The sequence below is a fragment of the Palaemon carinicauda genome, chromosome 6 (genome assembly GCF_036898095.1).
Source record: "Palaemon carinicauda isolate YSFRI2023 chromosome 6, ASM3689809v2, whole genome shotgun sequence".
In the NCBI taxonomy this organism is placed as follows: domain Eukaryota; kingdom Metazoa; phylum Arthropoda; class Malacostraca; order Decapoda; family Palaemonidae; genus Palaemon; species Palaemon carinicauda.
The window spans coordinates 153088104-153110564 of NC_090730.1; the positions used below are offsets into that span (position 1 = coordinate 153088104).

The following is a 22461-nucleotide window of genomic DNA, read 5'->3' on the forward strand; positions in this document are numbered from 1 at the left end:
CTTTCTCTTGAAATATTTTTGGGTTGTCCGGAAGGCTAAGAAGCCTTTCGCATCCTACTTGATTTGGCGGGTGGTCAAAATCATTTCTTGAGAAGCGCCTAGATTAGAGGTTTTGATGAGGTCCTTTAGTATGGGTTGCAACCCTTCATACTTCAGCTCCTAGGAGTCGCTCAGCATCCTATGAGGATCGCGAGGCTCAGTAAGGAAGACGTACTTAAAAAGGCAGAGTAATTGTTCAAGTCGTCTTCCTTACCAGGTACTTATTTATTTTATGCTTGTTATTTTGAATAACTGCTAAAATGAAATACGGGATACTTGGCTTCTAATGTTACCATGTATGCTGGTCTCCACCCACCACCCTGGGTGTGAATCAGCTACATGATCATCGGGTAAGATTAATATTGAAAAATGTTATTTTCCTTAGTAAAATAAATTTTTGAATATACTTACCCGATGATCATGAATTTAAGGACCCTCCCTTCCTCCCCATAGAGAACCAGTGGACCGAGGAGAAAATTGAGTTCTTGTTGACAAGAAGTACATGAGTACCTGCTCACAGATGGCGCTGTTGTGTACACCCCCACCTGTATAGCGATCGCTGGCGTATCCCGACCTTAGATTTCTGTCGGGCAACAGAGTTGACAGCTACATGATCATCGGGTAAGTATATTCAAAAATTTATTTTACTAAGGAAAATAACATTTTTTCTATAAGAAAAATTAGTTGTTTTCCTAGGTTACGTTGCCCTGTAATACACTACAATGAAACCATTAAATCTAATTCATATGGCTATGTCGTTTGGAATCCAGCTCAACTTATCCTAGCACAATTAATCCAATTTATATGGCTGTTTCATTTGGAATCCGGCTCAACCTAATCTACCCTAGCACATTAAATCTAATTCATATGGCTATGTCATTTGGAATCCAGTGCAACCTAACCTACCCTAGCACATTTAATCCATTTCATATGGCTATGTCATTTGGAATCCAGCTCAACCTACCCTAGCACATTTAATCCAATTCATATGGCTATATCATTTGGAATCCAGCTCAACCTAACCTACCCTAGCACATTTAATCCATTTCATATGGCTATGTCATTTGGAATCCAGCTCAACTTAACGTAACCTAACATTTTCAATATTAATCTTACCCGATAATCATGTAGCTGTCAACTCTGTTGCCCGACAGAAATCTAAGGTCGGGATACGCCAGCGATCGCTATACAGGTGGGGGTGTACACAACAGCGCTATCTGTGAGCAGGTACTCAAGTACTTCTTGTCAACAAGAACTCAATTTTTCCTCTGTCGTGCCACAGGCAAGACCTACTAAATACGCCGTCCCTAACTGGATTTGTTTTCACAACTTTTTGGTGAAGTACACTATTCCAGTTTTGAGCTTTCGCTATGCAGGGGTTTTATCTTCATTTCAAAACTTGAACTCGTTTTGGATAGATTTAATTATGGTGAAGAAGAGAGTATGGACTCTCTTTCACTTTTAAATGGCCGACCCTTCCCTTAGACGGAAGTGTTGGTGACGAAGAGAGTATGGTCTCTCTTTCACTTTTTAATGACTGACCCTTCCCTTAGACGGAAGTGTGTTTAGGTTTTTTGTAATTTTGCTATTTATTTTATATCTCTCCGCTATTTATAGGCCTCTTCGATTAACTTTCCATTTATTATAAACTTATAAAAATTAATTTTTATGTTTGTTTATTTACGACCTTTCCTAATAGTAGGCGGTCCTTACTTGGAACCGAAGTTAATTAACATTGACCCCGTCATATCGTATTTCCTTTTAAGAATGTATACTTTTTTAATTTTATGTTTTTGAAAGAATTTCTTTGATAGTCTCGTACTGTTTTCAAAGATGAACTAACGTTTAGTTCAGTCTCCGCAGTTGTTGACGTTCAGAACGTTCAACATGCGCTCTATCGTTACGATAGAGAGAGAGTATTTCACGGTTTCACGTTGCAGTAAGAGTAAACCGATTCTAGCGTTTCGTTCATTCTTTCTTAGCTTAAATGGTTTTAATTCTAATAAAGGAACTTTTTATTTGGGAAACCTTTCAGTTTTTTTTTTCCTTTAACAAATAATATGTTTTAACGATATATAATTGGGCTCATCTCTCAGGTTCTAAGTCAAGAGAGAGAGAGAGAGAGATAGAGACGGAGGGAGAGAGAGGAGAATAAACGTTTCGTTCAAGCGGGTAACGTTGTTCTCTTTTTTTTACTCTTCTCCCTAGTCGCTATAGGGGAAGAAGGTAAAACGTTTCTAGAGTTTTATTCTTGTTCCCAGGCTTTATGCGGTGAGAGATTTTAAACGTAGTTTATTTGATCTAGTGTTTAGTCTCTTTTCCAGCCACTGAATTCTTTATCTTTCATTATGTTTTTCTGTTGCATTGTAAAACTGTTTTCGCAATTACTACCTTTTAATGAAGGATAGGATTGCGTGTTTCAGGTACAAATCACTTAAAGTTTCGAGTTCAGTGAAATAAGTGCAAACAGAAAATCAAAAGTGATAAAGTGATATGCGCAAAGTGTTACAGTGTTGCGTTCGAGGGTTCGTCTGTTCGTGCCAGTTGTTCACCTAGTCCGATACCTCTTACAAGCTCCCAAGCCCAGGGGAGAAGTAATGTCGAAGGACTTATGGGTTCCACAGGCCTTGATCGACGAACAGACGTTTTCCCTCCGTGGTTTCGGGTGTTTCTACACACGTTGCCGACGTGATCACCCCACCCACACAAAGACGAGAGAGCCCATTTATTCCTCGTCTGCGGAAGAGGTTTCTCGCAGAAACCATGGACCAAACTTGCAGCTTTTAAGTGCAGGTCGGTCCCTTCCGCGCAAGTCCAACGGCCTAGGTGTAGCCACTGGGTCAGTTCGGACTCGCTGCAGTCTTCGACGACTGCACACCCAGGGTTGCCAGATTTTCTATATGAGATAAGCCAACTTTCAAACAACGGAAGCTTTAAAAAACCTATATGGAGAAAAAGGCCAAATATATAGTACAGTACTTAATATCCGCATATTTTTCATGATATTACTGAAGGCCAATTAAAAATTAAAAAAAAAAAAAAAAGTGTCAAATTCGAGGTTTTTTGGCCTGAAAAAAGGCCAACCTGGCAACCCTGTGCACACCTTCCGAGAGAGGCAAGGTGGTACCGCAACAGGCAGTAACTCCGTCTGTTGCCGCACCAGCTGTTTTAGACCCTCAGTCACAACGGACAGTAGCTCCGTTTGTTGCCGTCTTTTATAGACCCTAGTGGTCCATACTGCAGATATGCAGTCTCAGCTTGCTTCCTTCATGCAGGAGTATCGTGCTGAGAAGGTTGACACTGCACCTGTTAACCTACAACCTGCCACGGTTGTGCGCTCAGCAGATACTGCGGCTGCCTGCTCCCACACTCCACCTGTGAGAGCTCCACCACCGATGCGCAGTCGACCCTGCCAGACGCATGTTCATGCTGCACCCTCCGTTAACATGCGTGAGCTACCGCATCAGCAGTGGGAAGGTGCTGTCAAGCTGCCGTGTTTTGCCGCAATGCGGCATGCTCCGCAACCCACGGCATACTCTCCCACGCACCAGCACTCCGCTTTTGTTGTTGCCAGCTCCCACACTCCGACTGCGGAGAAGGTTGACGATGCACCCGTTTGCCTACACCTTCCACGGTTGTGCGCCCGGCATGGCTGCCTGCTCCCACACTCTTGTTGTGAGAGCTCCTCCACCCATGCACAGTCAACCCTGCCAGACGTATGATGACTCCCACAGACACACGGAGCACTCCGTTGCCGTGCGTGAGCTACCACAAGCTGCCGTGTTTTGACACGGTGTGTCAGCCTCCGCAACACACTGTGGTTACCGCCACTCGCCCGCAGCAAACTAGTCAGTCAAGAGTTGAGGCTTCCCCACACAACTTTGGTTGTTGCCAACTCACAGACTGTCAAACAGTTACATGACGTTGCCTTCTGGTCTGCTACTATACACCAGTGCTGTATGTCCTCACGCTCCTGTTGTGGTTGACAGTTCAGTTTTTGACAGTTCACAGACTGTCAAGCAGTTTCATAACGTTGCCTTCTGGTCTTCTGCTTATGCTCCAGTGAAACCCTCACTGAGATAACCTAGCTTTTCTCGGACATGGTTCCTGTAGATGAGAAAGTGCTGTTCTCCCTCCTTCTGATATTCCCTTGAGGACTCTGTCATTTGGAGAGGAGCCTTAAGCTGCTTAGCCTCCTATGGACTTTAATTAAAGCATAACATGCTTCCAGGGAGGGTAAATGGTTCCGCTTCAGTAGCTACCCCGTCTGTTGCCACACCTGCTCCCATAGACCTTGGGCTTTGTTGCAAGACATGCAGTCCAAGCTTAGTCCTTGATAGAGGATTTTTTACGGAGAAGAACCTTCTTGCCAACAACCTTCCTACCGGTTGGTTGTACGCCCTGTTGACGCTGAGATTTCCTACTCACGTCCGCCAGTTGAGATGATTCCTCCTCCGGTGCGACCCAGTGTGGGTTGCCAGTCGCACGTTAACGTTAAGCGACTCTCGGAGGTGGTTGTGGACGTTTAGTGTGTCACTAGGAAGACGTTCAACAACCAGCAGAGGTGACTTGTTGTGACGCAGTGCGGCAACCTCAGCAACCCTATAGGGGTTGTTTGCACAACCCAGACAGTCTAGACAGTTTCGGGTTGTCGCTGTACTTTCTCGCTTCCCCATAGTTGACAGTTCACAGACTGTGCAGCCGTACCATGATCTTGTGTCCGGCTCCGTCACGCATCCACCAGTGTGACCGGATTCAGCGAGTCAGACGTTGCCCACTCCGTTGCCGTTTCCTCATCAGTTTCGGATGAGGAACCCTCTGATGAGGACATGGCTGAACAAGACGATCAACCCCCAGCCCTGCTATCCATCCAGAAGATGCTGAAGAAGGAACGCGGCCCTGTCAGGCTGTGGATGAGTCTGGTTAAGACACTGTCATCCCTGGTTCAATTGGTGTCACTTGGAAGACTACACCTCCGTCCTCTTCGGTTTCATCTAGCTCTTCACTGGAAAAGGACAAGACGCTAGAAGCGGTCTAGATCCCGGTTTCCGGAAGATAAGTCTGGTCTGACTGGATGAAAGGACTTTATCAACCTTTGATAGGTTTTTCCCCTGACTGTTCAGACTCCCAACCACGTTCTCTTCTCAGACGCATCGGACGTAGGCGGGGGTGCGACCTTAGGCGGTAGGGAATGCTCGGGATTATGGAACTCGAGTCAAAGGACAATGCATTTCAACTGCAAGAAGCTTCTGGCAGTACGTCTGACCTGGAAAAGCTTCAGGTCTCTCCTTCAAGGCAAAGTAGTGGAGGTGAACATGGTCAACTCCCTGCTTTAATGTACATCTCCTAGCAAGGAGGGACCTACTCTCTGACATGGTACGAGTTCGCAAGTGACCTCCTCTCCTGTTCAACAGGTCTAGACTTTTCACTAGTAACAAGTTTCTTCCAAGGCAACTTGAATGTCTTAGCAGATTGTCCCAGTAGGGAGGGACAATAATTCCAACATATTGGACCCTCCACTAGGATGTATGCAAGAGACTTTGGGTCTCCTGGGGCCAGCCAACCATAGATCTCTTCGCAACCTCGATGTCCAAGAGGCTCTCAATACTTTGCTCACCTATCCCGGACCCAGCAGTAGTTCTTTTAGATGCCTTTCTACTTGATTGGTCTCATCTAGATCTATATGCATTCCCTCCGTTCTAGATTGTCAACAAGGTACTGCAGAAGTTCGCCTCTCACGAAGGGGCAAGTGGACGCTAATTGCTCCCCTCTGGCCCGCGAGAGAATAACTTACCGAGGTACTTCGATGGCTAGTGGACGTTCCCAGAACTCTTCCCCTAAGGGTGGACCTGCTATGTCTGCCACGCGTAAAGAAGGTACTCCAAGGCCTCCACGCTCTTCGTCTCACTGCCTTCAGAGTATCGAAATACTCTCGAGAACTAGAGGTTTTTCGAAGAAGGCAACCAGAGCGATTGCTAGAGCAAGGAGAACATCCACCCTTAGAGTCTACCAATCGAAGTGGGAAATCTTTCGAAACTGGTGCAAGTCAGTATCCGTTTCCTCGACCAGTACCTCTGTAACTCAAATAGCTGACTTCCTCTTATATCTGAGGAAAGAGCGATCTCTTTCAGCTCCCACTCAAGGGTTACAGAAGCATGTTGGCATCAGTCTTCCGTCACAGAGGCTTAGATCTTTCCAACAATAAAGATCTACAGGACCTCCTTAAGTCTTTTGAGACCACGAAGGAGCGTCGTTTGGTTACACCTGGTTGGAATTTAGACGTGGTTCTAAGATTCCTTATGTTAGACAGGTTCGAACCACTTCAATCAGCCTCCCTGAAAGATCTCACCTTTAAGACTTTTCCTGATATGCTTAACCACAGCTAAAAGAGTCAGTGAGATTCATGCCTTCAGCAAGAACATCGGATTTTCATCCGAAACGGCTACATGTTCTACATCTTGGTTTTCTAGCCAAACACGAGCTGCCTTCTCGGCCTTGACCAATATCGTTCGATATTCCAAACTTATCGTATGGTTGGAAATGAACTAGAAAGAGTATTATGTCCTGTAAGAGCTCTTAAGTTCTATTTTAAAACCTTTACGAGGCCCGTCTGAAGCTTTATGGTGTTCAGTTAAGAATTCATCTTTGCCTATGTCAGAGAATTCTTTATCCTATTATTTTCAGACTGTTAATACGAGAAGCTCATTCCCTTCTGAATGAGGAAGACCAAGCTTGGCTGAAGGTAAGGACACACGAAGTTAGAGCTGTCACAACTTCCGTGACCTTTAAACAAAATAGATCTCTGCAAAATATATTCGACGCAACCTTTTGGAAAAGCTAATCAGTGTTCGCGTCTTTTATCTTTAGAATGTCCAGTCTCTTTACGAGAACTGCTACACTCTGGGACCATTCGTAACAACGAGTGCAGTAGTGGTGGGGGCTCCACCACTACAATTCCCTAATTCCAGAACCTTTTTAATCTTTCTCTTGAAATATTTTTGGGTTGTCCGGAAGGCTAAGAAGCCTTTCGCATCCTACTTGATTTGGCGGGTGGTCAAAATCATTTCTTGAGAAGCGCCTAGATTAGAGGTTTTGATGAGGTCCTTTAGTATGGGTTGCAACCCTTCATACTTCAGCTCCTAGGAGTCGCTCAGCATCCTATGAGGATCGCGAGGCTCAGTAAGGAAGACGTACTTAAAAAGGCAGAGTAATTGTTCAAGTCGTCTTCCTTACCAGGTACTTATTTATTTTATGCTTGTTATTTTGAATAACTGCTAAAATGAAATACGGGATACTTAGCTCCTAATGTTAACATGTATGCTGGTCTCCACCCACCACCCTGGGTGTGAATCAGCTACATGATCATCGGGTAAGATTAATATTGAAAAATGTTATTTTCCTTAGTAAAATAAATTTTTGAATATACTTACCCGATGATCATGAATTTAAGGACCCTCCCTTCCTCCCCATAGAGAACCAGTGGACCGAGGAGAAAATTGAGTTCTTGTTGACAAGAAGTACTTGAGTACCTGCTCACAGATGGCGCTGTTGTGTACACCCCCACCTGTATAGCGATCGCTGGCGTATCCCGACCTTAGATTTCTGTCGGGCAACAGAGTTGACAGCTACATGATCATCGGGTAAGTATATTCAAAAATTTATTTTACTAAGGAAAATAACATTATGTGGTGGGTTTTAACTTGATCGTTTGCTTGAGAGTAGAATGTAGTTTATTAGAACAGGTGATATCTTTTTTATTTCTTGTCAAATTATTTTTCTTTATGGGGAAATATTCTTTATTATGATTTGATATACCATAATATGAAGTTATTTTATCATTTTACATAATATTGTTTACCTTTACTACGACAATATTTTCTAAGATCAGCCTGGTCCGCATACAAGTCATGGGTAGCTCCTGCATAGTTTCAAAATTTTCCGATAGATAGAGCCCGTGTTTTCCTAGGTTATGAAACTTTTGTTTTTACTGTTAATTCCTTTTCTAAGTTTTTTGTTTACTTCTGAGAGACTGATTGTGGGATACTGCACATGCATTGTTTACATTCCCTTTTGGCAGTTTTTTTACCCAGTCATAGAATTTTTAAGAACCCTGTATATATCGATGGGCCAGACCTCTTGCATGCATAGAAAATGTGAGTTTTCTTACCATTTTCTAGTAGTTTGTAGCCGTGGCTTTTGCGTTGCATTTGTCCACTGAATTTTTATGATTTATTTACTCACTGGATTTTGTTCGGCCTGGGCTGTTCCTCTGTTCTGGCAAGCGATGCATTGATGTGCTGCGCACGCCAGCCCCATGGGCTAGTATTATGGTGTTATTTTAATCATCAATCTCATTCGGTTCAATGTGATAAATTATAACATAAACGAATACAGTATAGCTATATAGTACTTACATTATTTGATGATTTGAACATTGCCCTAAAGCATGTCGGCTAACTATTGTCTGTTGATCTTTTGTTTTATGTCTACTGTATTTCACCACACTAAACTGTGTACAATTGCCTTTGATAAGAAACGTTTATAGCTATTAATTTTTTGGTTTTTCAAGTTACGAAACCATTCACTTGTATGAAAAGGTCAAAATTTTGGTTTTATTATAGTTCCGTGGGTAATGATACAAGTAATGCTTTCCATTACTACTCCAACCATTGGTTAGTGAGAGGGATGGGGGTTGCCGGCTACCCCACTCACACACGTGGGTTTAGCATCCACCTTGCTTTTGCCTGCCTCGGTAGAGTGTCTACGTTGCCGCTCTCTCCCTCCATAAACCGGACTTGCCATTTGACTGTTTACAATTAATTCTTTATTTACTTTTCTCTTTTAAGAATGTTGGTTTCTACTGACCGGCCTCATGCACACCTCTCTTAGACCTAATGCGCGCCCCTGCGGTACCTTAATGTTTGCCCTTAAAATGGATCCTCAACAACTGTCCATCTTGTCGAGGCCAACGGTGTGACCGGAACATCACTTGTCGGGAGTGGTCTAGCTCCCTGGGGGAGAGGTATGTGGTCAGGGTCTTCCCTTGAACTCTCCCCGAAGCTGTTCCTCGTCCGGTCCTCTTTGAGGAATGGCAGAGTAGATGGTCTCCCGTTAAATGAAGTTCTGTTCGAACTCCTTCAGTTGGTGGATCCTTCTCCTTTGGGCTCAGTGCCGGATGGCCTTGGTGCTGCTGCCCACCCCTGCTGTGGCTGACACAAAGACTGCCCCCCCCCACTAAATCTGGGGGAGAGCAAAGTCCGAGGCAGTGTTTTCCTTGGGAAGGCGCGCGCTCTCTCCCTCCCTCTCTCTCTCTCTTTCTCTCTCTCTCTCTCTCTCTCTCTCTCTCTCTCTCTCTCTCTCTCTCTCTCTCTCTCTCTCTCTCTCTCTCTCTCTCTCTCGTCACGCTGAGCCCCAGGGGTAACAGGACTTTGAGCGTTCAAACTCTCATCATGCTGAGCCTTCTGGCTCTCATTACATTGATCCTCTGGGCTTTCTTCACTTGATGGCTTCTTGCTATGCAGCAGCATTCGTGACTTGTTAGCAGCTTGTCACTCTACAGCTGTTCGCTATGCGTTAGTTAGGCCCGTCTCACCTGCTCATCGTCACTCGTTTTTGGATGAGCCATTGTCACCTCACCATCAGGTGGCGATTGATCGTCTCTCTTTACAGAGAGACCTACACTGTAGGTGAGATGAACACCATTCTCGCCAGCTGAGTGAGTGTCGCGCTCTCCCGTTAAGTGCCAGCGACTCCCCGAGATTACGCAAGTCTCCTGCCAGGCGTTCACTAAGGCGGGTCTCGCCACTTCACCTGGACGATCTCCGTGATCAGCCAAGGATATCGCGTCCCGTTTATAACATCTCTACCTCCCCTGACAGCGAATCCAGTGTCGTTGAGCTCCTATGCCATGGGATCGGCAAAGGGGCTAGCCCTTCGGGCAGAAGTCGAGACCATGCTCAAGAGGGATGCTCTCCAAGAGGTCGTCGACGGCTCCCCAGGTTTCTTCAGTCGACTCTTTCTTGTAAAGAAGGCGTCTGGAGGCTGGATACCCTTCATCAACCTCTCAGCCCTGAACAAGTTTGTCAAACAAACTTCCGTTCAGCATGGAGACAGCAGAGACGGTCAGACTTGCAGTGAGACTGCAAGACTTCATGTGCACACTGGATCTAAAGGACGCGTACTTCCAGATCCCAATCCATCCGTCTTCCAAGGAAGTACTTGAGATTCAGCCTAGACAACAAGATCTACCAGTTCAAGGTGCTGTGTTTCGGTCTCTCCACAGCACCACAGGTGTTCACCAGAGTGTTTACCCTGATATTTTCGTGGGCACACAGGATCGGCATCCGTCTCCTTCGCTATCTGGACGACTGGCTGATCCTGGTAGACTCGGAGTCGACCCTTCTTCGACACGAGACAAGCTTCTGGGACTTTGCCAAGATCTAGGGAGCATGGTAAATCTCGAGAATTCTTCTCTGCTTCCATCTCAACGACTGGTATATCTAGGCATGATATTGGACACCAATCTCCACAAAGCCTTTCCATCAGACGACAGGATAGCAAGGCTGAGGAGGGTCGCAGAGCCTTTCCTCAGACGAGAAGAGCTTCCAGCCTAATCTTGGTTACGTCTCCTAGGTCACCTGTCCTCCCTGGCCCGTCTAGTTCCAAATGGCCGTCTCATGATGAGATCCCTGCAATGGCAGCTCAAGTCTCGGTGGAATCAAGGCTATGATTCCCCGGACATTCTGGTCCCTATGGGGCCTGCGGAACGGACGGACCTGCAGTGGTGGTTGACCGACGGAAACCTTCAAAAGGGAGTGGATCTTCTCGTCCTCCCCCAGATTTGATGCTGTTCTCGGACGCATCAAAAGAGGGGGGGGGAACGTTCTGAACCACAGGATCTCAGGCCAGTGGTCAGAATCAGAAAAGTACCTCCACATCAATCTGCTAGAAATGAAGGCCGTATATCTGGCCCTTCAACAGTTCCAACAGACCCTGGCGGGTCACTCTGTGGTGGTGATGAGCGACAACACCACATAGTGGCTTATATCAACAAGCAGGGAGGTACCTTTTCACAACAGCTATCCCATCTTGCAGTAGAGATTCTGAGATGGGCCGAAGTCCACTCGATACCACTATCAGCTCGCTTCATTCCGGGCAAAAGCAATTTGCTCGCCGACAGTCTGAGCAGAGCTTCGCAGATAGTGAGTACTGAGTGGTCTTTGGATCCTCTAGTACCCAGCAAAGTCCTGACTTTGTGGGGTTCCCTGACAGTGGACTTGTTCGCGACAGCCTTGAACTTCAAGCAGCCGCTGTACTGCTCCCCAGTCCCGAATCCCAAGGCACTCTGGCAAGATGCCATCCAACAACGGTGGGACAACATCGACGTCTACTCCTTCCCATCGTTCTGTCTGATGAGAAGGGTGCTCAACAAGACTAGACTATCGGTCAACCTGTCAATGACCTTGATAGCTCCGCTATGGCTTCATGCAGAGTGGTTCCCGGACCTTCTGCAGCTCCTGACGGAACTCCCGAGAGAACTCCCCCCACGACACGAGCTACTCAAGCAACCACACTGCATCATCTTCCACAAAGCCGTAGCATCGCTTCGGCTTCACGCCTGGAGACTATCCAGCATCTCCTCACAGAGAGAGGCTTTTCGCAACAAGTTGCGGAGAGGATGTCTGGACACCTGCGAAAGTCATCTGCAGGGGTCTACCAGGCGAAGTGGAGAGTCTTCTGTGGTTGGTTTCGTGGGAGGGGTATCTCTCCCCTCGATGCCACTATTCTAGAAATAGTAGAGTTTCTTGTATATTTGCGGGAGGAAATGCGCCTTTCGGTCTCGGCGGTGAAAGGCTATCGCTCAGCCTTAAGCCTGGCCTTCAGGCTGAAAGGAATAGACATTTCCTCCTTGCTGGAACTTTCTTTGCTCATATGAAGCTACGAACTTACCTGCCCTCAGTCGGAAGTGAGACCTCCTCCATGGAACGTGGTTCGAGTTCTCAGGTCTCTGAAGAAACCTCCCTACGAACCATTACGCCAGGCTTCAGATCGCCACCTTACTTGGAAGATTGTTTTCCTGCTAGCATTGGCCTCGGCCAAGTGAGTCAGTGAATTGCATGGTCTCTCGTACGACATCGCCCATTCAAGGGGATGGGGGGAGGTAACGTTCAGATTCGTCCCTGAGTTTGTTGCCAAGACTCAGAATCCGGGAGTGCCCTAGGTTCGACTCTTTCCAGGTTTCGATTCTTCATTCTGTAACAAATGACCCAGACCATCTCCTACTGTGCCCAGTGAGGAGTCTGATGTTGTATCTTAAAAGAACAGTTGCAGTTCGTCCCCAGGTGCAAGCCTTGTTCGTGAGCACTGGGAGAACGAAGAGGAGGGTCACCAGGAATACTATCTTGGCCTGGATTCGCAAGGTAATACACCTGGCCTTAAATCCTGACCCTTCTCCGTCACGTCGGCCTAGAGCGCATGATGTCAGGGGCATAGCTACGTCCCTGGCCTTCAAGAAAAATTATTCAGTGACGCAGGTCCTATAAGCTGGGGTGTGGAAGCGTCAGACCACCTTCACGGCCCACTACCTGTAAGACGTGACACACAGGAGGCTCGATACGTTCTCTATCGGCCCTGTGGTGGCTGCACAACAGGTGGTCTAACATCAGGCTCCTTAATGGACAAGTAACAGAAGGTTGAGGGCATTGTTACCCGGTTTTAGTCTGCGTGAATGAAAAGATCTGTCTGGCCCTTATTCTTTTCTTCATCCTCTCCTCCCTTGGAGAAAGCAGCATCCTGGGTTCTGTGCACAGCTGACCTCGAACCACTGCAGGTAATCCATGCTCCCTTGTGTTCCTAGTATTAAGTGTACAGTAATACTGTCATGTCCCCAAACCCTGACGAGGTGGTATTGGGAGAGTCCTAGCCTAGATTTCCATCTGAAGAACTCCAGGTCAACTTCCTAGGACGAGTCACTTCCTCACCTTCATACATAGCTTATGTAGGCCGCAGCAGTTTCACAGCATGCTAGCGAGGCGCAGGGACTCCTTATTTCTTGAGTACAGTACTTACACACTCGAATATTGAGTCCCCGGGCAAGCCAAAGCCAGTATGGCAGGGATTTACCCCCCTTCCTAAGGGTTGAGTCACCCCATGTAAATAGCGTGGTTTGTATTTCAGTTACGGAACAAATGACAAATTCGTAGATAATTTGTATTTTTCCTAACTATACAAACCTTGGCTATTTACACATATTTGCCCGCCAGCCCTGTCCCCCGGGATAAGTCCTACCTCTAAGCAAAGTGAAGCACTCACTGGTGTGTGTGAGGGGGGGGGGGGGGTTTAGCAAGCTACCCCTCCCTACCCTCCACTAACTAGCGGTGGGGTAGTAAACCCTCGTTAAAATTCTAAAGACTCATCATTCAGCTACGCTGAAGTAATTACCCCCATGTAAATAGCTAAGGTTTGTATAGTTAGGAAAAATACAAATTATCTGCGAATTTGTCATATTTACTTCCTTACAGTATTTCTTTTCCTCACTGGGCTATTTTTCCCCTTTGGAGCCCTTGGGCTTATAGCTACCTGGTTTTACATGTAGAGTTGTATCTTACTTGGTAATAATAACAATAGTGCTGATTTCTTCTCCTATGATTAAGAACTACAGGCTTGTATAGTTAGGAAAAATACAAATTACCTCCAAATTTGTGATAATTTTTGCAATTGATGTTGAAAATGCCTTCTGTTCAGTACATAGCTGTTGTTGCTTATCTAAAAGTAAAAATATATCCCAGAAATAATGGACCACATGATTGGCATGTGCAGCCCATCCATGTACTGATTGTCGGAACAGATGAGCAATAAGATAATAGATTTTTGTGATTGAACCAAGCCACGGTGGAGCAAAAACCATTTGAGGAATGTTGAATAAATTATTGGTAATTAATGATACCTTAATAGTGACCGACAAAAATACCGTGCGCAGCATATACATGTAGCCTGCTGCCTGTCAGAACAGAGGATCATTGAGATAATGTTTATTTGTAAGCGAAGCGAGCCACGGTGAAACAAGAACCATCCGAGTGATGTGATATATATTATTGGCAATTATTATAATTTAATTTCCCACCACTCACATGAATCGTATATTTTTCCAATGGATTGTCTTGCATATATTTTTCCAATGGACTAGATTTGACTAACTGCCTCGTTGCCAAAAATCAATGACATCCTAGCTTGCGCCAAAGAATGAGCTTACATAATAAACTAGGGTTTGTTTAGTAAGCCTACTAGAAAATTAGAAGAATTATGTCAACATGAGTCCTTTATTGTATATTTGATTTCTCAATCACTGAGACTGGGAAACAAAACTGGCTTGATTATATCATACAGGTAGATGGAAATACTGTACCTTACTCACCTACTATTTGTTAACAGCATTTCAAGTATAGTTTCAATGGCCATCCCAGTTTGCTTGCGCTCTTCTTATACATAAGGCCTTTAGTTCGTATATGCTAATCCTCATTAAAATCTGCCATTTCTAATTTGTATTTGACAAAGCACAGAGTAAAGTGCCATATACCAGTGATTGATTGTCAGACATCTTATTAATACTTTTTCCTTTTTGTTTACAGGTTAAAAGCTGCCATTTACAGAGTAAAATCCCAAAGCACAACTACATAGACATGCAAATTTTGTCTTGAAGTTTTAGATATCATTTAATTTCTGCAACCAGTATTTGAATGTAGATACCCTGAAAAATGTTCATGTGGAAAGGTGGGCGTCTTCTGTTACTTACTGTTCAAGTACTCCAACTAAAAAGGTGTTACATTTATTGAGAAATGGGGCATCAGTCATGTTTCCCTTCTGCTCCAATTTGAAGAATATCTATGACTTTTATATTACTGTTGAGAAGCTAACAATAATTGCTAGTTGCTGTTCAGTGATTTTTTAACATTCCTTGCCATGATAATTATATATGGTAAAATAGAGAATAAATAAAAAGTAAGATGGATAAGTGTGTGGTATGCGGTGAGGCGGATCAGGGGAAACCTCTGTACAAGAAACTTGGATCCGGTGAATATAATGTGGAAGTTATTGTTGCCCTACGAGATCTTGAATTAACAAGTCTTCCTGAATCTGCGAAAGCCGATCATTATATCTGTTGGGATTGTGATGAAACTATTCTACAGGAATATGGAAGGTATGTTGAGTATGCTAATATTTTTTCAAGTAATCATTTAGTATTTTAATGTTGTGAATGTAATTTTTTAATCTTATTTATTAGTCCGATTTAAGACCAAATAGCTAATTTTTTCCCCTCAAATTTTTCTTTTATTTCTTTGGGTGTAGGTTGGGTAATGTCAGTGAGTTGTTCATCTAGTTAATTTTGTTATTGGTAGAAAAACATTGCAGGACTTTTAGTTTCTAATACTACAGTACTTGAATTTTTTGTGTGTAGTCAACTACTGCAACATTTATTCCTTTTCCTTATTTGTTCCGTAACCGAAATACAAACCACGCTATTTACAAAGGGTTATTACTTTTAGCGTAGCTGAAATGGCGAGCCATTAGAATTTAACGAGGGTGTATTACCCCCGCGCTAGTTAGCGGGGGGGGTAGGGGAGTGGTAGCTAGCTACCCCTCCTCCCCCTCACACACAGGTGAATACTCACTTTCACTTTTGGCTCGGACTGTGACAGACGTCTCTGTCTTGGTCCTCGCTTGGCAGCCATTGTCTGTTTTGTCTTTACTTAATCGCTTACTTTTCTTTTACTCAATATATATGTAAACATGTTTTCATGTTTGTATATATATTTGAGTATAGAAATAAGTAAGTTTCCTTTTCAGATGTGTGTGTGTAGTGTACGATATCTACGTGGAGGCCTCGGCAGTTAGGCCACCACGGCCTAATTTTATGGGTTGCGATCGAGTTTGACTTCGGTCTTTCTCTCTCTCTCTCTCTTGAGGTCGTTCACCCTTTTACTATGTTTTACTACGCCCTTGTAGCTTCCTTCCCGTGTGGGTGGGGTTGCTACGCCGTACATTTTGTCTCAATTAGTTTATGAATCTAATTGTAGTTGTTAATTTTTCAGCTTGTAGAACGATTCCTTTCGGGGTTTTCGTTTTTTTCTTTAGTGTTCATTCATTTTTAAATTACATAATTACATAGTTACATAATTATAATTGTTATAATTCTGTTTTGGTTACAGCTCTCCTTCCGCGAGTGTAAGTGGTTGTGAGGGCACGTGCCTGTTGTGTAATTCTTGTTCCTTTTCCTCGGGATTCCTCTTCGGAGCCTTCCCGGGGGAATGAATGTGTACTAATATTATTTGTTTTATTTTTTTACAGTTACCGATCTAGTTCGTTTCTGTAATATAGCAACGGTGTGAGCTGTCTGGTTGAGTCCTGGGGATTCGGCTGTTGCTGCCTCCCCCCTTGTATTGTCGTCAGGGGCGTGTCTCCTTCTACTGGTAGTACTCCCGTGTCGACGGACAGCTCTCCAGTTCATTTTAGAACAGTCAGGAGGCTTGCCTCCTTGGGCGGATAACTTTCCTTCCGAGGGAAGTTTTTTTTTCCTGTCCAGGCTTGAGCTTTTCCTCTTTTGGGGGGTTCTTCTCTTGCCTTTTTTTCGTGCGACTATGCTCTTGGTGCTGAGCGGTCGCACCTGCAGTTTCGCTCAAGGGGCTGGGCAACTGCAGGAGCTCCTATTCGGAGGATTGCCCCTTTTAGGTCACTGGCTGACCAGTCTCTTCCACGAAGTGTTTCTCTTTCGTTCGCGAGAGAGTACACTCATAGAGACTCCTCTTCGGAGGTTTCTTCTGTTGCTGTTGCTGTTGGCCTCCCTCGCCGTAAGGCCCTCCGTCCGCCTCGTCGTAAGGGCCTCTCATCTCCCTATAAGGGTGCTTGAGGCGCCTTTTTGAATCTCCGTTTGCAGCCTACAACTTCTTTTTCTCGATCTTCCGTCTTGGTGCAGATGGACAGCAGTCTAATCTCGTCTTCCGACGGGCAACGGTCTTCCCGACGGACAACGGTCTTCCCGACGGACAGCGGTCTTCCGACGGACATCAGTCTCCCGGCGGACATCGATCCCTTCGGGGCAAAGGGTTGCCCCCACGGGGGTTCTTCCCTTGCGTGTCAGGGTTTCCCTGCGCGCCCTTCTGTTCGTCAGCGCTCTCCTGTTCGTCAGCGCTTTCAAGATGATCTTCCCTGCGGTTCCTGTTACGTGCCCTGTGCGCCCACGTTCGCCCTCGCGATCTAGAACTTCGGTTCAGGTCGGGGTCAAGGACTCTTCTTCTTTGAGCAGGCTTCCACGCGTAGCCTTCTGCTCGTCAGCGATCATCAGCTCGTCAGCGATCATCATCTCGCCAGCGATCGTCAGCTCGTCAGCGATCATCAGCTCGCCAGCGATCTCCGGATCGCCCACGTGTGTTACAGCTGGCACGCCAACGTTCTCCAACACTTCTGAAGGAACATGGTTCGCCAGCTACTAGCTCAACTGCGGATGCTGATCGCCATCGCGCGACCCTCAACTGCAGATGCTGATCGCCATCGCGCGACCCTCAACTGCGGATGCTGATCGCCATCGCGCGACCCTCAACTGCGGATGCTGATCGCCATCGCGCGACCCTCAACTGCGGATGCTGATCGCCATCGCGCGACCCTCAACTGCGGATGCTGATCGCCATCGCGCGACCCTCAACTGCGGATGCTGATCGCCATCGCGCGACCCTCAACTACGGATGCTGATCGCCATCGCGCGACCCTCAACTGCGGATGCTGATCACCATCGCACCCTTTCACGCGATCATTCACCTGCGCATGCTGCTCGCCATCGCACAACCCTGAACGATTGCCCGCTTACGCATGCTGCTCCTCATCGCACAACCCTGAACGATCGCCCTCTTGCGGATGCTGATCACCATCGCACCCTTTCACGCGATCATTCACCTGCGCATGCTGCTCGCCATCGCACAACCCTGAATGATTGCCCGCTTACGCATGCTGCTCCTCATCGCACAACCCTGAACGATCGCCCTCTTGCGGATGCTGATCACCATCGCACCCTTTCACGCGATCATTCACCTGCGCATGCTGCTCGCCATCGCACAACCCTGAACGATTGCCCGCTTACGCATGCTGCTCCTCATCGCACAACCCTGAACGATCGCCCTCTTGCGGATGCTGATCACCATCGCACCCTTTCACGCGATCATTCACCTGCGCATGCTGCTCGCCATCGCACAACCCTGCACGATTGCCCGCTTACGCATGCTGCTCCTCATCGCACAACCCTGAACGCTCGCCCTCTTGCGGATGCTGATCACCATCGCACCCTATCACGCGATCATTCACCTACACAGGCTGCTCGCCATCGCTTACCGCCAGCGATCTTCTTCACCTACGCGGCAGCACGATCCCTCGCCGTCACGCCCATTCGCCTGCGCGCCCGCGCGATCGCTCGCCTGCGCGCCCGCGCGATCGCTCGCCTGCGCGCCCGCGCGATCGCTCGCCTGCGCGCCCGCGCGATCGCTCGCCTGCGCGCCCGCGCGATCGCTCGCCTGCGCGCCCGCGCGATCGCTCGCCTGCGCGCCCTCGCGACCGCTCGCCTGCGCGCCCTCGCGACCGCTCGCCTGCGCGCCCGCGCGACCACTCGCCTGTGCGCCCGCGCGACCATTCGCCTTTGCGCGACCGTTCGCCCTCGCGCGACCATAGTTCGCGGCGAATTCCACAGCCGGTGGTAGCAGCAGGGACGCGTGCTCCTAGGCGGCACTCGGGATCACCTCCATCCAAGCACAGGTTGGTAGTGCAGGACGAAGACAGGTCAGTACAGCATTCTTCCCACCTTCTTTTCAGGCAGGAACCGTCGTGTCCTCTCCAAAGGATCGCCCGATCCCTTTCACCTTAGCGAGGATTTCGGACTCTTGTGTCCTTGGAGCAGCAGACATGGTTTGATCCGCTGGCACGGGCGTTAATGAGGTTTATGAAACCAGCACTCACCGGCCAGGGTAACAAACCAGCGGCTGTCTCTCCTACGCTGAAGAGAAAGAGAGGAGTGGACTTCGTGGTGACTTCCCCCAGGGCGAAGTTGGTTCCCAAGAGGTCGGTCTCGAGGGTCCCCTCTCCTGCACGAGTACTCTCTCCTTCTCCCGCCCTGGAAGGATTTTTGGCGGGGGGGCTTTCCGTTGAAGATTTCTCCATCGGACAAGGGGTGTCTGCTTACCTCTTCCTCTGGGAGCTTACCAGGTTCTTTCCCTCCTCGGTTACGGCCCGAGGTTTGGTTCAAGGAAGCTACAGGAAGATCAAGGGTACTTTCCTCCTCTCGAGCTCAGGCACCTTGGCCTTTCGTCGTTAAGTATCTACTTGCGGACAAGCTCGATGTTGTACCATCTGGACGCACTGACTGAAGGCTTCCTTCGGGTGTCTCATCTGTGGAGGTCAACGACCTCAGACACCCTTCCATCCTTGAGAAGAGTTTTGTCTTTGCCCAAGGACAGAGACTTAAACATCTGCTGTGCGGAGTAAATCGACTTCCGGTTTCACTCCTCCAAGGCGCTTTCTTCCAGACTCTGCAGGACTCCAGCTCCCTTTTCTTTCAACCACGTCGGCCTAAGTTATCGGCTACGACAACTGGGACAAGGTGTCCAATTGTAGTTTCCTCCTGTCAGGAACAGATGGCACGGGAGACTCCCCCGGGGGGGCATAGTCCTAAAAGGAGTTCACGAACTCTAGGATTGCAGGTTTTTTTCGCTGGGAGGATGCTTAAGGTTACTCATCCGAATGACAGCTTCCCGATGCCCATTCCCGCACAATCTCTGTGAGTAGCCAAGGATATCGCGCCTGCCGTCTCTGTCAGCGAATTCAGTGTCTCTGAACCTCTATGCCATAGCATCAGCAGAGTTGCCCGGTTGGGCAGAATGATCCATACCTTAGACGAAGGTCTTCCTTAGGATCATCGACGGCTTCACCCCCGGCCCCCTCAGTCGATCCTTTCTTGTAAGGAAGGATCTGAGAGGGGATGTCCATAGTCGACCTCTCAGCCCTGATCAAGTTTGTCGAACAAACTTCGGCCAGCGTAGACCAGCAGAATCGATCAGACTGGTAACGAGGCGACAGGACTCCTTTAACCCTGGATCGGAAGGACGGGTACTTTCAGTTTCCATTCCATCCATCTTCCAGGGTGCTCGTCGAATTCAGCCTAAACTGCAAGTATTCCTGCTTATGATGCAGTGTGGCTATCCCGCCGTGGCATAGCAGGTTTGTTTCCCCAGAGAACTCTCCCTGCCTTCCTCTTGGCCGCTCAGGTGCAGACTTCCGCCTCCTCTGCTGTTTGGAGGGCTGGTCAACTCCGGTAGGCTCGGGTTTCGACCTTCTTCAGCGCCGGGAAAAGCTTCCGAATGCTGACCATGAGTGTGGGCTCATGGTATTTTGCTTGGAGCCTTCTCTTCCTCTGCCTCAACATCTGGAGTATCTGGCCATGATATTGAGTCAACCGCCTTACCACGTTGGAACCCCGCTTCTCGTCCGTCCAGCGAGGTTAAGCAACGTCGGTACTTGGATGGGTGGCCACCTGGGGACGCCAGATTCTGTTACCACATCCTCCGAGCCTTCCTTTCGGTTCACCGTGGCAAGACTGAGGAGAGTCGCAGTACCTGTTCTCAGTCAAGCAGAGTTTTCAGCCCTACCTTGGAACGTTTCCTAGTTCTTCTTTCCTCATTGACCCGTTTATAGTCCGAACGGTCGCCTCAGGATAAGTTCCATGTGGGGCGATCCAAGTTCCGGTGGCTTCAGGCAATGTTTAACCGGACTCCCTGGCCCTATGGGACCAGCGGAACTATTAAACCTGCAATGGGTGTTGACCTATGGAGCCTCTTGATGGTAGTGGATATTCTCGTCCTTTCCCCACATTCTTGATGCGGTTCTCGGACTCGTCAAAGGAAAGGGGGGGGGGGGGGCATGTTCCGGTCCAGGCCTATGGTCAAGACCTGAAGGATACCTCTCCATCATTCAGGCAGGCTTAAGGGCCTTAGTCTGGCCCCTCTTCAGATCCTACCGCTCCTGCCAAGTCGCCCCGTTGCGTGTCGACTTCATGCTAACCAGCAGGGGACGCATTTTCACACCTTCACATCTTGCAGTAGAGATATCGGGATGATTGAGATTCTCTCAATTCCACCATCGGCTCTCTCATTCCAGGCAGGGGAATGTTTCTCTCAGACTATCCGAGCAGAGCCTCATAGAGAGAGTGTACCTAGGGGTCTTTGACCTTGGGTAACCAGCAAGTGCTGGTCTGGGGGACCTGATCACGACAGCTTGGAACCTCAAGCTTCCGCTAGTTTTCCCCCCAGTCTCAGACCCCGAGACTCTGGCAAGATGCATTCCGGTGATGGTGGGACAACTTCGACGCCTGCGTCTTCCCTCCTTTTTGTCTGCGGACAATGGGTCTCAACAAACCAGGTTGTCTGTCAACCTTTCAATGGGAGAGCTCCACTGGGACTATGTGCAGAACGGTTTCTGGACCCTCTGCTTCCCCTGACGGAACTCCCGGGAGAGCTTCTCCCACGGCGCAGACTACTCAAGCAACCACACTGCGACATCTCTCCCGAACCGGGGCGTCGCTTCGGCTTCATGCCTGGAGACACTACGCTTCCTCCTCTAGAAGAGACAACCCGCTACAGTTGCGGTACGGAGGTCGCGTCATCTGCGATAGTCATCCACAGGGGTCTCCCAGGCAAAGTGAAGAGTCTAAGGTGGTTGGTGGCGTGGGAGATGTACCTCTTCCCGTGAGGCCTCTTCTCCAGCAATAACGGTCTTATTGCCTTTCGGCGGGAGGAAACTCCTTTCCGCTCTTGGCAATGAAGCCTGTCGCTCAGCCTTTCCCTGACCTTCAGGCTTAAAGGAATAACTTTTTCCTGCCCGCTGGATCTATCCTCGCTCATGCGAAGCTACGATCGTCCCTGCCCTAGTCGGAGGAAGACCTCCAACTTGGAGCATGGCTCGGACTTTTAGTCCTTTAAGAGATCTTCTCAAGACCCTTTACGACAGGCCTCGGATTGTATTCCGCCCTGGGTCTTCTGCTCACTCTGGCCACGGCCAGTGTGTAAGCAATCTTCTTGGTCTCTTACTACTCCCCCCCTTTCTAAGGAAGAGGGGAAGGCAACATTCAGGCTCGCTCCTGAGTTGTTGGCTAGACTCAGAATCTGAGGGTCCCGACCCTTCGGTCCGATTCATTCAAGATTTTGAGTCTCCATTCTGTGTCTGATGTCCCAAGACCTTCTCTTTCTTGCCAGTACAGGAATCGAGAGGTTAGCCCTGGGAACAGCTGCAGTTTGGCCTCAGTTGCAGCCGATTTGGGAACACAAGGAGGACATGGGGGGAGAGTCACCAGTATACCTCTTCAGCCCGGACTCAAGGACATTCATCTCGACCTGT

The 22461-nt window shown here is 47.8% G+C and overlaps 2 protein-coding genes across 4 annotated transcripts in view; one reads left to right on the top strand and one right to left on the bottom strand.

The window, feature by feature from the left end:
* Positions 1–14889, bottom strand: part of LOC137643288 (histone acetyltransferase type B catalytic subunit-like) — a 103494-nt gene extending 88605 nt beyond the window's left edge. The window contains exon 1 of the mRNA XM_068376127.1: positions 14831–14889. Coding sequence (XP_068232228.1) covers positions 14831–14889 — 59 coding nt within the window. The remainder of the gene's footprint in view (positions 1–14830) is intronic.
* Positions 1–22461, top strand: part of LOC137642741 (uncharacterized) — an 81777-nt gene that overhangs the window by 14815 nt on the left and 44501 nt on the right. For all 3 annotated transcript variants that reach the window (XM_068375577.1, XM_068375578.1, XM_068375580.1), the window contains exon 2: positions 14667–15235. In XM_068375577.1, the coding sequence (XP_068231678.1) occupies positions 15042–15235 (194 nt within the window). In that variant the 5' untranslated portion in view covers positions 14667–15041. The remainder of the gene's footprint in view (positions 1–14666; positions 15236–22461) is intronic.